Source organism: Coturnix japonica, chromosome 3 (genome assembly GCF_054131305.1).
Source record: "Coturnix japonica strain WE chromosome 3, WE-NBRP24, whole genome shotgun sequence".
Lineage (NCBI taxonomy): Eukaryota > Metazoa > Chordata > Aves > Galliformes > Phasianidae > Coturnix > Coturnix japonica.
Genome location: NC_140665.1, coordinates 3,400,195 through 3,414,863, shown reverse-complemented (window position 1 = coordinate 3,414,863; position 14,669 = coordinate 3,400,195). Strand labels below are relative to the sequence as shown.

At 43.7% G+C, this 14,669-nt stretch overlaps 2 protein-coding genes across 3 annotated transcripts in view; one reads left to right on the top strand and one right to left on the bottom strand.

Moving 5' to 3' along the window:
- LOC146761223 (uncharacterized) overlaps positions 1–11,166 on the top strand; it is a 26,439-nt gene extending 15,273 nt beyond the window's left edge. The window contains exon 3 of the mRNA XM_085541215.1: positions 10,830–11,166. The gene's annotated coding sequence lies outside the window, so the exon portion shown is untranslated. The remainder of the gene's footprint in view (positions 1–10,829) is intronic.
- Positions 348–14,669, bottom strand: LGALSL (galectin like). 2 transcript variants are annotated; one of them, XM_085542387.1, is made up of 5 exons: positions 14,608–14,669; positions 14,370–14,441; positions 14,128–14,216; positions 13,567–13,744; positions 348–2,147 (listed from the first exon to the last, which is right to left on the bottom strand). In XM_085542387.1, the coding sequence occupies exons 1-5, from the start codon at positions 14,638–14,640 to the stop codon at positions 2,028–2,030; spliced, it is 492 nt and encodes a 163-aa protein (XP_085398513.1). In that variant the 5' UTR covers positions 14,641–14,669; the 3' UTR covers positions 348–2,027. The 2 variants fall into 2 exon arrangements, with proteins under 2 accessions (XP_085398513.1, XP_015712012.1); XM_015856526.3 differs by lacking the exon at positions 348–2,147 and adding an exon at positions 5,690–11,132.

Genomic DNA, 14,669 nt, shown 5'->3' with positions numbered 1-14,669 from the left:
AACTTGATCTACAAATCTTGGATTTCATGTTGCACTACACCCCCTGGAGTAGGCCTTTATCTTATATTTACATCAGGATGTTAAGCAGTATGCCACTACCTACAGTTTACTTGGGATATGGTGACTGTTAATTCTTGAAGTGTGGATTTAAGCAATGTGCTAAAATGTTTTAGAAAATTTCCCGTCTGATATTTGGTCATTAGGCTGAAATGGGCTGCGTACCTCAAGGAAGGTGGTAATAAGCATGGTGAAAGTGTAGGGAAAGTTAAATGGTAATGTAAAGGTAGCCTACAGTCTTCTGTTTACTCACCCACCTACTGACAGATAAAAGCACATATGAAACAGAATATTGGTATACTAAAGTTGGACAGGGTTTAATTTGCGTGGAGTATATTGCCATTCATAAGCAGCATCAGCATACATAAACTTAACAGAATTTTGAAAAAGACCAAGCATCTCATAGCCCCCAACACCTATTGTTCTATTACAACAGTAAGTACATAAAATTCCGAGAGTACCAAATAGGTTTCAAACCAGCTCAGTCGTGCTGTAATTCTCTGTGACAGCATCCTCATGTTGTCCTCTAAAACAAGTTTGTACAGCCAAAGATCGAGAACTGTTTGAACTACCAGCTGCATCAAGAGGAACAGTCACTGTCTTCCTGTGATGGTCTGTGATCCTCGGTTTATTTGTGTTGAATATAGTGACAGCCTACTGACCTGACCATGGACATGGGTTGTGGTGTGGCTGAAAACTAAAAGAGGATTGGTATTCGGATGTAGAAGGAGATTTCTGGCATTCTGTCACTTACCTGAATTGACTGCTGAATGCTCTGAGTGTGCATTTGTTATTTCTTCTATGTGTGAACCCAGACTGTGCTCTACATAGAGACGCTTGGGTTGACTTTTACTAGAAATGTTCAGACCTTGGTCAGTCCTATGCAAGTTCTGCCTAAACCAGCCTGCAGACAGGACTATTAACCTGTTCAATATTGTTTCTAGACAGTCTGAAACAATCTCTTCTGTTTTACAGGACATATAAATGCTTTACAGGACACATAAATTCTTAACAGCTGCTGCTGCACGCCTACTTTGCACAGGCAGTTCCTGGTTACCTCCCAGTCTTGAAGGGATTTGGTGAGCACTTGTGCAGCATTGGCACTGCAGACACTGTCCACCAGCAGCAGAGGCTCAGGACTGAACCCCTGAAGAATGTCTATAGATGACTATCTGTTCTCTTTACTGACGGAGATGTAATTCCATGTATTACAGGACAAGGCAAGGCAGGAGTGAGATGGGCACTTTGTTCTGTAAATGCATCATCTCTTCATCCTGGAAGAGGATGAAAGTGAGGTTTTTCTCCTTACTGGCTTCCTTTCCACACAAGCCAGTATGGGCCATGCAGCTCTCAGAGGATACTCCTAGAGGTAAAAACATCGCTCTTGTCAGTTGCTAAACTTTGGAGTTGTTTATTTCTGTCCCTGCCTCCCACCCCAGACAGTGATATGACTGCTGGCACTATCCAGTAATTAATGGGCTGACATTTTAATGTGCACATGTACAATAATCCAATTGGTACCATTATGATGTAGAAATCCATTTCTAAAAAATACAGCCATCTCTTCTGCCCTCCAAATGCAGCATGAGATAATGTGTCATGTTCCCTAGTTACTAGTGACACAGGAGGAAGGTAATCAATACAGCTGGTAATACATAAAAGCAAAAATTACAACTGATTCCCTTCACTGAAAAGCATCATTTTTTACCTGCATTGTCACAGCTTCAGCTGTTCAATGCATTAAAATGATCATGCACTTCTTTTTGCACATGCTAATTAGAATCCTGTTATGTTTTCTGAGAGCACTGTTTGAAGACAGGTTTATTGTGGAATCCTATACAAGTTTATTCTTTAGTAGGTGCTGTGTTGCCACAAATCAGTGTACTTCCACCAGAACCAGTAAGAAAAATACCTGCATGCATCGCTCAGGATGTGATGCTGTGTTTTGTCTAGGGAAAAATGTCTGCACATCATCTTTTGAGTTCAAGGTTCAGCAAACAACTGCCTGCTAAGAAACCTGATCTTCCATGTTGCAGTTTCTCTTCTGCATTATTTAAATGGCAGGCAAAAGCGCTGTGAGGCAGTGCAGGCTGCAAAAAAAAAAAAAAAAAAAGTGTAACGCCATTCAATCTTTACCATTAAAAAAACATATTTTGAAAGGATTTTGCATTATGGATAACCCATCTCAGAAGTTCTGTATGGCATTATTCAACTTACTGTTACATATTTTGGCACAAAGGAGTGTGTCTGCCTGATGGGTGAAGGGAGGACCTGGAAGCCAGTACTTCCCTGTTGTAGCTAAAAATCAAAGCATTGTAACATTAGGTATGTACAAATCCACATATTTCAAGTTGTAGCACCCACCTCTGAGAAAGTCTTGTTAAGTTCCCTGTGGAGAGAATGACAGCAGTAATACTAGAACTGGCAAGGAGCATTCAGGAATTAATGCGAATTGTCAGGTCTGTCAGCTCTTTGAAGTTCTTCAGTGAGTGCTGCTAAATAAACACCTTGATTGGTGTCTGTAAAGGATGCATAAAGCTGGGAAGTAAGGATCTGCAGCCCTGTACTGTGGCTGTGGGGTTTCCAGTAATGGTTCCTGCGAAGAGGAACGGCCATCTCTGAGAAAAGACAATGAAAATGATGGCGAATGGTTGTGGAAGCTGTGTTCTGCATCCATGCAGTAATCCAAAGCTTCTCCCAGCTTTTTTCCCTAAGGGTCTGTATTTTAATTGTTGAAGCTTTTTGTATCTTTCTTACAAAGGTGGAGCATGAAAGGAATTACACTATTGTTGATGTGGCCTTTCTACTTTAAATTCAAATACTTTGTTTTCCTCTGGGGATTGTAATTAATCTATTACTTCCCAAAGAATGTTTCTTCTACCAATAACCATATTCTATCCTTAGTTCTGGTCAGGGTTTCTTCTGGAAAGTGATTATCTTTCCCATTAAACAGGAAATTTCTGAGAGAGCAGCCAAGAAAGAATCCTTTCTGCCTCTTCAGGCACGCTGTGCTATAACTACTGTAGCTTGTCATACATAACAATACTGTCAGCACTGGCTTTTTATTTTCCCTGCAAGGAAAGGGCTTTTAGAGTCCAGACAAAGCACGTTTCAAAAACTTCTGGTATCTCCATCAGCACTTGGTGGCAGCCTGCTCCACTGCATGGAGCTTTGGCTCTGCTCAGCTGGGGCTACACCAGCCCACAGTCTCTGGAGCATCAAGGGAGAATCTCTGCTGTTAATAGCAGATTATTTAGTACTAAAATCCTCCTCTTTTCTCTGCCATTTTAGTTTTCTAAATTTACCAGGATTTTGTTCATATCTTTCTGAGTCATGAGGAAGCCCTGTTCAGCAAGCCAGGTGTCAACGTAACTCTGTTTCACCATCTCTTTTGAGGTCCAAAGCTGACTTGTGCATCTCCTTCAGCTGGCTGCAGAGTGAGCTCCTTCTCAGTGTTTTTCACTAAATGACCCCTCTTGCATCATAGCCCTGGTCTAGCAGCAGTGTGGAAACTGAAACCTTAAAACCTGAACAGGATGAGAAATACGTAACCCTTGGAGAATGCTGGAGCTGACGAGATGTTTTGGAGCCAGTCTCTATTCTTAGAAGAGTGGTGAAAGTCATCATTTAAAAATAAGATCCACTGCAGTGCTAGCAAAGAGTTGTATTTGTGGTATTCCTGTGAGTAAATCCCTCAGCACAAATTGACTTGGCTTCAAGATCTGAAATGTTCCACCAAAATAAGGCCCAACTGTGATTTATACACAGTACTGTTCTGAATGGGGGAGAAATATACATGGCATTTGTTGCAACAGGTACCCAGAACTTGTGCCTGGAGTTTACTCAGTATTACAGATCAAGGAGAGAGCTTTTGAAAGGATCTCTGTAAGGGTTAGCCAATGCAAGCAGTGAAATTGGGTATATGTTCTCCCCCTTTGGAAATTTGCCCAGACACTTTGCTGCTGTTCTGCTGTCTGGCAGGGACTCGATGCTGCCTTTACATGAGGTGGGTACTTTGCCAAGTACTCTGAATCTTGTGCAGAAGCCTTACTAGCATGCCTAGGCCTTAAGATATCAAATGAGTGTGAACCTATGTAGCAGTGGAGGCTTGGGGCTCACACTCTAGGTATACCAGAATCCCCTGAGACATAAAATCATCATAGAATTTCATGGGTTGGAAGGGACATTAAAGCTACCCTGTTCCAACTCCTCTGCCATGGGCTGACTGGAGTCACAGAGCACAGATCTTGCCAAGACTCCTGATACAGAGGGGGCTTAAGGGAAGGCAAGTTGAATTCATGTATTTGCAACATTGCTACCCCCACTCCTGAGAAGGGAAGATGAAATCTGAGACTATACAGGGGCTATTGGAGACACTTGCTAATGTGAAATCTTGTCTGAAGTTCATCATGGTTACTGGGAAATTCCTGCTGGCTCAGAACCAAGTCAGTGTTCCTATTTGATGCCACACAGATTTCTACCTGTTGTATTTCTGTCTGATCTCCTTATTTCTGGTTTGTATTTACATCATCTTACACTGTTTGAATCTTGTACTCTCTAGAGTTCTTAACATAACTCTTTTTAGGATCGTGTGTAGTAACAAAGGGCCAATAGATGTCAGATGCCTGTGAGCAAGAATGGCCATAGATCCAAGCTCTTGTGGAACATCTGATTCCATATCATTTTACTGGGGGAAAAAAAATGCAGCCAGTGGTAGTCAAATGTTGTTCATCTGCTACTTCAGTGCTCTTTGGATCTTGAGGTCTCTCTCAGAAATCTAGCTTGTTTTTTACAGCCACCACTTGATGGAAGGCATAATCTTTTCCTGTTGGATGATGCTGCTTTTCCCAAAAGCTGAGGTCCTGAAGAAGCTGAGATCTTGAAGCTTCCTCTTGCATCTTTACGGTGAGGGTGATGGAGCACTGGAACAGGCTGCCCAGGGGGGTTGTGGAGTCTCCTTCTCTGGAGATATTCAAGTCCACTTGGACGCCTACCTGTGCAGCCTGGTGTAGGGAACCTGCTTTGGCAGGGGGTTGGACTCGATGATCTCTAGAGGTCCCTTCCAACCCCTACAATTCTGTGATTCTGTGATTTATTGATTTTAACGTGAGCTTTAGCTAGGATCACATCAAGAAGTGAAACACCAGATCACATAATACTGTTTCTGGAGCTGATGTTGTGATTTTGCTCACCACATATCCATGAATCTCATCCCACTGAAGTGAATGGGAGTGCGTGCGTGAGTTATACTGCAGAGAGGCTGTTTTATCCCATGCAAAAGTCATCAGCTGTCTGAGTCTCATGTCCTGTCCTGTTCTGAGACATGCCTGTTAACTCATGCAGTTTACACTGCCCAGTGATGTCAGTGAGTGTTTTGCATGAGTAAGCAAGTTATTCTTTCCTCTACAATAGTTATTTGGTTGTTCTGTATAGAGTGTTTAAATTTTAAAGGAGTTTTACACAAACTGCTACCAAAGAAACACTCCTAATAACGAACTGTCACACTACAGCTTTATTAGAGGAAGAATTAGCTATGTCTGAAAAGCAGCCAGAAGACAAAAGAAGCTGAAGAAGTAAATTGGGTGTGTAACGAGTATTAACGATTGTTATAGAAGACCAAATAAAACCGCAGTGAAGATTTCACATTTTATTGTTATTAAAAGTTCATTATGAAATTGGCACAACACATAAAAATAGATCTGTGGTGAATGGTACACATTACTGTTATTGCCACGTCATTTCGTGCACATCCTCACTTTTTCAAATCAGAAGATAATGAAGATAAAACATTTCATTAGCTAACTGTGAAACCAGTGTTACTGCAGCTGGGAGACACTGTGCTTTCTATTGACTCTGTGCAAGAAGATAATACAGACAGAAATAGTCCTTTTATTGATGCTTAAATTCAGGAAAATGAAAGAACAGATTTTTAGAGGATACCCCAGCTGAGAGGGCTGGAATTACCCCTTTTCTTACAGACCCATTCTCATGGAAGTCAATAGGTGTTTTGCTATGAACTTTAAAGGCAGCAGGATTTAGCTATTTGTTGACAGACAGATGGAAAGGCCTAGCAACAAAAGCTAAGGAAGTCCCGTGGCAAAGCTTGAGTTTATGATTTTGATCTTGCACATGCTGCTGAATCTCCTTGTTATGGTAATTGTGCATATTTGTAACAGCAGTGATTGCTGGGAGGAGCTGGGAGGGTGTATCAAAGCCAGATAAAGCGTCAGTAGCTCATTTTTTTTCTCCCCATTTGGGTTGGCCTTCATTTTAACCCCTTGCACCATTCATTGCAAAGCAACTTTTACCTTGGACACTTTCCGATCATGTGAGAAAATCAGAACAAAACCTAGAATGACCACAGATTTCACCAGGCCGCTATGTACTCCTAGACTTCGGTGGACAAATAAAAAGCTTTTCTTTGTTTCTTCGTTACTTCTATGCTTGTCATGGTGAGTGTTTAGGTCTGCTCTCAGCCTGACTCTGGCTGTTCACACTGTCATCTCCATTGTAGGGTGCTGGAAGGTTGCTCAGAGCCTCCACTACTGGCTCTGCAGAACTGGGCTCTAGTTGGCCTCTGAAATGCCCGCTACCGCTCTCTAAACTCATGTTCCATTAGGACTACAGTACATCATGCGACAACACCACCAGTAGCAAGCTTGGAAGTGCTGTGGCTACTCTGTTCTCATTTCCTCCATAGTGTATATTTTTAAAACCCAGAAGATAAAATCTCAGTGCTGCTCTCTCACATGAAAATCTCAGGGCTTCAGTCTCAGCCTTACTTTGGGAGAGTGACAAGGGTGGAAAGCTGGCACAGCATTATGGTGAATCAGGCTCTCTCTTTGGTTTTCAGGCTGTTTACTCAAAACAACCCTTGAGAAAGATGCTATGCCTCAAGCAGATGTTACATTCAACCGGTTTAGCAATATTACGCCTATTTTTTCCCAAGCTAGTCAAGGAGGGGAGGGAGAATATAATATATGTTAGTGCAAGTTCACAGAGACAACACATGAATATTTTGTACAAAATGTTCTTTCAAGGTGGGGCAACCATTTCTAATTGTGCCATGAAAAGAAGGTGTTTGTTAACATTTTTACAACTTGACTGTGAAAAAGCATTCATGTGAAATATGTTTAGACAGCCTACCTCACATCACACGGGATATTTCAAGGCTCTTTCTGAGCAGTCAATAAATTCACATTTCTTAAAAAAAGAAAGAAGGAAAGAAAGAAAGAAAAAGCCATTGGCTTTTTCACAGCCAATTCCAAATTTAACTAAGTAATTTGGGGGTGGATATTTTTGGTATTTTGTTTTATTTTTTCCCCTTTGGAAAAAAATAATAAAGCTATGCTAAGTTGAGGGATTACACTTCAGAGTTTTTACCCATTCAAGACTTCTTTCATTTCAGAAATAATTTTCTCATTTAGAGGAATCCACGGGAATATTTAGCTCATAGATTCTAGCATAGGATCTCTAAAGCTTGTTAACACATAAGCTTGCTCCTGAGGAAGTGCAGCTTCGAAGCAGTTCACAGACCAGCAATGCCTACTGAAAAGCACTTTGAAAACCTGTCCCAGTCTGCGAACAGTCTGATTTCACTTCTAGTAGGGCTTATACCCCAAATGAACATCTGAGTAATCCCTAAATTCTGGGGACAGAATGCAGATATAAATTTTACAGCAGTCTCCCATCTCAAACATTTGGGTTTAGCTCAAAGTCTGACTGAACAGAAACATTTAAGGCCCAAGTTTTCTCTGACTTGCACTGCACCAGCTTCTGAGTGCAGTTAGCCAAGTAAACCAAGCACACGTGGGACAGCCCTTGGTTACGTAGCCATCATCCTTCCTGGTAATGCCCAAGGCAATTAACATTCTGTTAATTCTGTCAATTAATATTCTGTTAAACACACAAATAGATGTGGAAATTCTAAATGTGACTTTCTGCCCTTTCTTGAGCTCTCAGCCAAAACCACTGCCCAGCTAAAGTGGTTTTACAGCTCTTTTTGCCTCTAAGCCCTGCTCAGAAACCATGACAGGGCAGAAGCAGGTGGTGGGTGCCACGGTCTGTCAAGTTAGGCAAAACAAGACTGAGGTTCAAAATAGCATTTTGCTGAGCCAGGTAACTACTGAAACATGAGCCAACTAGTGTGCCTGGTACAGTTTCCAGGTGAGAAAGTACTAGTTTCCAGGTGGGAAAGTAGGCAGGATGGTTATCACCAGGTCCTTACTGCTTACACAGACCTCTGTAGAGTTTATCTCAACATCCTTGGCCTGTGTTCTGTGCTGTGCCATGACCCTACAGGTCATGAAAAATCTGAGGGCTGCACTAAGCTACTGCAGCTACCGGGAATCTCAAGTGGCTGAAAAGTCAAGTCAGCCAAACCCCTTATTCTGGGGTACAGCAAAGGCATGGAGCGGGAATCTCTCTTGGCCTTGTGCTGTCAGAGAGATCTCTTTTGGTTTTGTGCTACCGCAGGGTCAAGGTGCTACTCTCTCCAGCCTCCTATTTTATGGCCCTCTGGAGTAGCAAGACAGCCTCAGGCAATGGCACTGCATCAGAAAGCATGGCTTTGCATATATAGTTAGAGAAAGCACTAGACAGGGTGGGCATCAAACATCTCCCCAAACAGAATTAATCTTCTGCTTGCATCTGCTTTGGGGCTACAAAATCCAAACAGCTCATGTGGAAGCACCTTTCCCTTGGATTTTTATTACCATCATTTTTAAGAATATATTTTGTACCAAAACACTGTCAGCATTCTTTATACAACGAAAAATGACACAGTCATCATGAATCGTGGAGAAGAGTAAAAACAGAGCAAGACAGGGAACATTTCATATGGAGGTTCAATCCGGAGTACAAATAGAATCTGATGCCATACACCAGATAAAAAGATCATCTGGAACGCAACAGGTTTTTGCTTAATTTTGAAAAAGGAAAAAAAAAAAAAAAAAGTCGGAGGACTTCAATGTTAAGGCTAAAATTTCCATTACTAACTAATTTTGTAGGCAGGAGCCCAATTCTTAACTCATTCACAGCAGCACCACCCCCCTGTCTTCACAGAGAGATCTGCACTTGCACGAAGTAAGAATCAGGCTTCTTTGCTTTTGTGCTTGGAGGACTCTGGTTGACCTTAGCAGTCTCTGGAGCAGAGCCATAGCTGGAATTTCAGCTTGCAGTCTAAGGCTTCTTAACTGCAGGCCAAATTAGCACAAAATGAGGCTTTGCAACTGGCACTCTACCCTTCATTTTGGATATTCCAGTTCTGGTTACTTTGAAACACTTCTTTATTGCAAGCTTAATATAGTTCTGTTTGTGAGAGTTTGTTCTCTTTTTTTTAAAATATGGTGCTACAAAGAATGTTTTTATATTCTGTGTCGCAACATTACATGTCTTCAAAATTGCCTAGGAATGTGTTTATATCATGATTATAACTACTCAGAAAGACTTGCCGTGGTCTACTGTGAACAGCCAAGGAGAAAGCGCATTTAGTCCTAAAGAAGTCAAGGAAAGTGGTTGTGTTCATTTATAGTGTAACTCAATGACTCTGTTTATACAGCTATACCTACTAGTTAAAAAAGCTACTTGGAAAGTTATTATTCATGTGCAGCAGATGATTTTCAAGCATTAATAACTTGGCTGTCTAGACAAGTTTTAATTGTCATATCAAAGGCCGAATATGTTCTCAAATGAGTGCAAAAAGTAATCTCCCATCTCCCCTGGAAAGAGGCTTGATCTCTTGCTGAACTAAGAGACCAAGTGTCACTTTTTCTCAAGTTATAAAAGCACAGCTTCAAATTTGCCGTTTTGTTTTTAAAAACAGTCTGACTTGAACTCAAACCTATCCTGTGCAGCAAAGTTAGTAAGCCCTGAAAAACAGTTTAGTGAATAATATGCAAAGAGCTCCCCCCACCAACTACCATGCCCACATTTTCCCAGGGCCCAGAGGGCTCCGTTAAAATGTAACTCAATGTTCAATAAGAAACATGAATTTTCCAGAGCAATACGTGGAGTTTACCCAAAGAACCCAAGACATTTTGTACATTCAAAATGTTTACACTTTGCTGTTCTTAACGATCAGTAAGATTGTTCGTTTTTACTAATACATACAATGAGTATAAATAAATAAACTACAGATAAGCTTTAAAAATTGTATTAACAGTACATTGTGCAAAAACTTGTAACAATCTACATTCTATGCAAATACCCTGACTAAAATATACAGGCTAGTGTCCTCACACCCTCATTCAGTTTTTTTTTTTTTGCACGGTCCTTGGACCAAATCAGCGGCTGGGAGCAATCAGCAGGATGCCACTGCAAGCCGTGGAGGTCAGCTGATTAACACCAGCAGCTGATCTTGCCCCTGGGCTTGTGCAAAAATCCCATAGAAATCAATGGGAGTTGTGCTGGACTAAGAACTAAAAGAGTTTGATTGTACCCCGATAAAGTGAATAGCAGATTTGCCATTGATTTCCATGGAACCAGGCTCAGGCCCTCGGTAAGGACATCAACATGTGGCCCTACGTTGTGTTACACTACTCCACTTCAGTGCAGAAACAATATTTGCAAAAGAAAAACCTTTTGTTGTTGTTGTTACTGCTGTGCAGTAACTGATTTTAGTGCTGTGTTTCAGAAATCACCTTTCTGTGAGATTTGAAACAAGACTGCAAGTCTTTCCGAATTCGTTCCAACTTGATTATCCAGCACATGTGGGCTATTTTGATCAAAGAAAAGTGGCTCGATGTCTATTAACCATCAGTGTTCTTCATTAGGATAGACAACAGCCCAGTTCATCGGCACAGGCGTGAAGAACTGCACACAGAAAAGGAATGGGGCAGCCTTCCTACTATAGTTGTGTCCAGAGCCGGCTGTCACTTCTCCACACAGACGATGGCACCTGAGCCGGTTTGGAATCTACAGTTCTAACAAGTTCAGCCAAGTTTTGTAAGCTGAAGATCTCCATTAATCTTTATTGTGTCAATTGCTGACAGTGTTTCAATACGGTGGTAAAAATCAAAGAGCTGATGTCCATCCACAAATATTCTAAAACGGGGATGCTCACAAAGTATCTCAACCTGTAAAAAATAAAACGATGAACTGTGTTCACAACATGACTGGGAAGTTATTTTACAGGATGCAAAGAGCACCAGACTGGCCTTCAAGCAGTGTTGGTATGGTTACACATCTTGCTACTAACATGCCATGTAACAGAGAAAGCTGAGCCCACTTTGCCCCCACGACCCAAGTTACACTACAAGGGATCTGCCTGCACTTCACAGAGACGTTAATCCAGTCTCACACTGGAGGTGTCAAAGCCTGGTGCACAGCTCTGCAGGTTATGGTCCCCACTGGCACCAGGGAGGTTTTCTCTCTGCGAATAATGCCAGAAGCAAACTGCTAATTAAAGGTATACCCAACCCAAATCTTGCATTCCTTGCTGCAGATGTGTTGGTTTTTTTTCACCTGCAGAATGAGGGGGCAGTTCCATCTGCAATGTTTTCCACGCTGCCATTAATCAGTGGAAGAGAGCAAACACAAGAGGGATAGGTTTGCTCTCCCCTCCCACACACCAGAACTGCACATACACAGCTGCTGTGCAACTAAAAAGCTTTCACTGTGGTGACTGCACACGAGACTGCCTGTTGGACTTGGGGCTGCAGCGAGGGAGACATAGAACAGTACAGCTTGAATATAGTCAGACAGCCCACACGAGGCACAGACTGCACCAGGAAGGATAAAGCTCATCTCTCATCCTACAGCCCCAGAGAAATAATCAAGAAAAGCCACAAGGAGAGGAGCTAGACCACTCGTTCTGGATAAGTCTGGAGATTCCTGATGCTGAGGATGGCTTCATACCTTGAGGATAAGCTTTGCTAGAGCTGCCCCATCAGGAAGCCAAAACGTGAAGGCACAAAACATGCTTTTTTTTTATGGGCCCTCATAGACCTCCAGGTCCAGGGAAGGCTGAGAAGAAAATCTGCAGGGAAACCAGGTGCAAATCCTGGGTTGTTTCTGAGGCTGGTAGTCTGGAGTGAAGTGAGTGGTAAACTGAGCAAGTCTAAGTGCATCTGACTTAGGGCACATCAGGGAAGCACTCATGCTGTTGCACAGCTCTGTTGTCACTGCAGCAGGTGCATCCAGCCCCAGGCCTTGTTATGTAAAAGATAGGGTTAGACTCAACACTGCTTACAATCCATTTCCGTGATCACCCTGGGCCATACCGGAATGATAATTGAACTGGATCACAGGTAATTGGCGAGAGCACTTAAATACTCCTGTTTAATTTAGTCACTGAGAAGGAGACTATCAAAGGTGCAAAGGTAACTGGGAGCTCAAATTCCATTTGGGAAAAAAAAAAAAAAAGGAAGAAAAAAACAAGAATACCAACTATTCTACAGTATCTAATACTAATACTAATGCATAATACTAATACTAAATGCATACTCTGGCCTGTCAGAGAGCCCAGCCACCGCCCATGGCAGCAGGTAGCCCATCCCTCCCAACCAAAGCAGGACCAAGGCTCCACGCCCTGCCAAGCATATTTCCCACATGCACCAAAGGGTGTTGCCAGCTGTGATGGGAGAGATGGCAGAAGCAAGTAGAGTGCAACCAATAGGCGGCAAAACCTGTCATAAACACCTTGTAAAAGCCCAAGGCTCTGGGGAGATGGTGAGCTTTTGGGGTTGGGGGAGATTATCTTGGGGAGGAGAAGGATTATGAGAGTTTGGCAGAATGGTGGCACTAAGCAATGGGGCCAGCAAGGTTTTGTAAGAAGGCTGGGGGGGAGCAGGAGGGTTTTTCTGGGTCAGCCGCACAGAGAAGGAGTGCAGCCCTTTTTCTCACGTAGTCAAACTGCTGAGAGAGAAACAGCCCTCTGCAGCTGCATCCTTTACTAGTGCTGATTAGCAAAGACATCTTCACATAGCCATAAACAGCGCAGATGGGAATCTGCTTTTAGGTCAACCCAGTCCTGTACACACGGGATTTCCACGCACACTATTTCCAAGTGACCGTGGGCTTAAATTTGGCAGGAGACTTAATCCCAGGGTTCAGAAAGGAATAGCACTATCGCTGAGCTATTTAATCTGCTGACACAAAGGGCTACTGCCAACCTCTGTGTAACATCCCTGGAGGAAAAGGATGAACAAGATCCTCATTAGCAGCGCTAAACTGCGAACGCTACGTCCATTATAGAAATCATCCAAACCTACGGCAGTCCCACAGAGTATTTACATTCTCCAGTAATAACTTGAAATGCAGTAATAACATAGAGGTACTCTCTAATTTATAGCTATAAAACTAAGCTCGGGAAGCATGCTTCATCACACAGCATTACAACCTCCGACTTGTCATAACACCCTGTGATGTGTTTACGGCCCCATCGGAACTGCCTGCAGGTGCAAGGCGGCAGAGAAGCAGGCTCTGCACAGCACAGCGTGTGATCCATAGCAGCAACTCGGCCATACAAACACAAGTGTGGGGATGCTAACAGAGACAGCACGCACTCACCCGAAAAGGCTGGTCCGGTATAAATGGGAAGTAAGGAATAGATGACTGCTCTTCTCCCCATTCTCCAGCCACACATGAGTTCCTGATGAACTGCCTGTCTGTGAATACGGCTTTCAGCTCAATGGCCACGTCCGCAGGAGGATCCTCCGACTCCCCACAGGTCAGGCTGATGCCGAAGCTGCAATGCAAACACAACCGCTTTCAGCCAGAACACGAGCACAGAAACCCCAAACACAGCTCCGTGTAACTGTCAGCAGCACGGAGCTCATGCAGAGAATGCCCGAAGAGCTCTGCAGGGCAAAGGACACGGCGACAGTGCGTGCACCGCATGTATATGTGTGCATGTGATCCGACGAGAGTCCTCCTTTCCTTCAAGTGAAACGCTGGGAAACGGGATCCAGTAAAGAAATGCCCCCTCTATGGGTCAAAGGAGAAACCAGCACGCTATATTTAAAGCGATAAAAATAATCCCTCTGTAGAGAGACCGTGTGTGTGTGTGTGTGTGTGTGTCTGTGTGTGTGCGGACTCCCACCCCCCCCGGCCGGGCCCGGCGGGTTTCACCTCTCGGGGTTGAGGTCCACGATGCCCATCACCAGGATCTTCTTCCCCGGCCGCATCCCTCCTTTGATGTGCCCGCAGAAGGGGACGATCTGCCAAGGAAAGGGGCGGCGGGTCACTCGGCTGTGTGGCCGAACGGGGGAGGATGGATGGGGTGAGGGGTCGGGGGGGAAGGGAAGGTTGTTAAAAGGAGTCCAAAAATAAAAGCAGCAAGAAATAAATAAATAAATAAATAAATAAATTACCAGCCGAGGGAAATACACATCAGCCTGCACCGGGGATCCCAGGGAGTTGTTTAAATGCCCGTCCTCTATTTTCTGCAGGTAGAAAGCAGAGCGCTGAGGCAGGCAGAGGCAGCAGGGCCCCTCCCGGCCTCTCCCCTCCGCAGGTGCGCTCCCCGGGCAGCAGCAGCCGCCACAGCCGCAGCCGCCTCCGCCCGCAGGTGCCCGCCGCTCCCCGAGCTCCGCACCGCTCGGCACTCACCAGCGCGTCCCGCTCGGCCACGGTCCCCGCCATCTTGTGCGAGCGGCGGCGGCGTCGGGGAC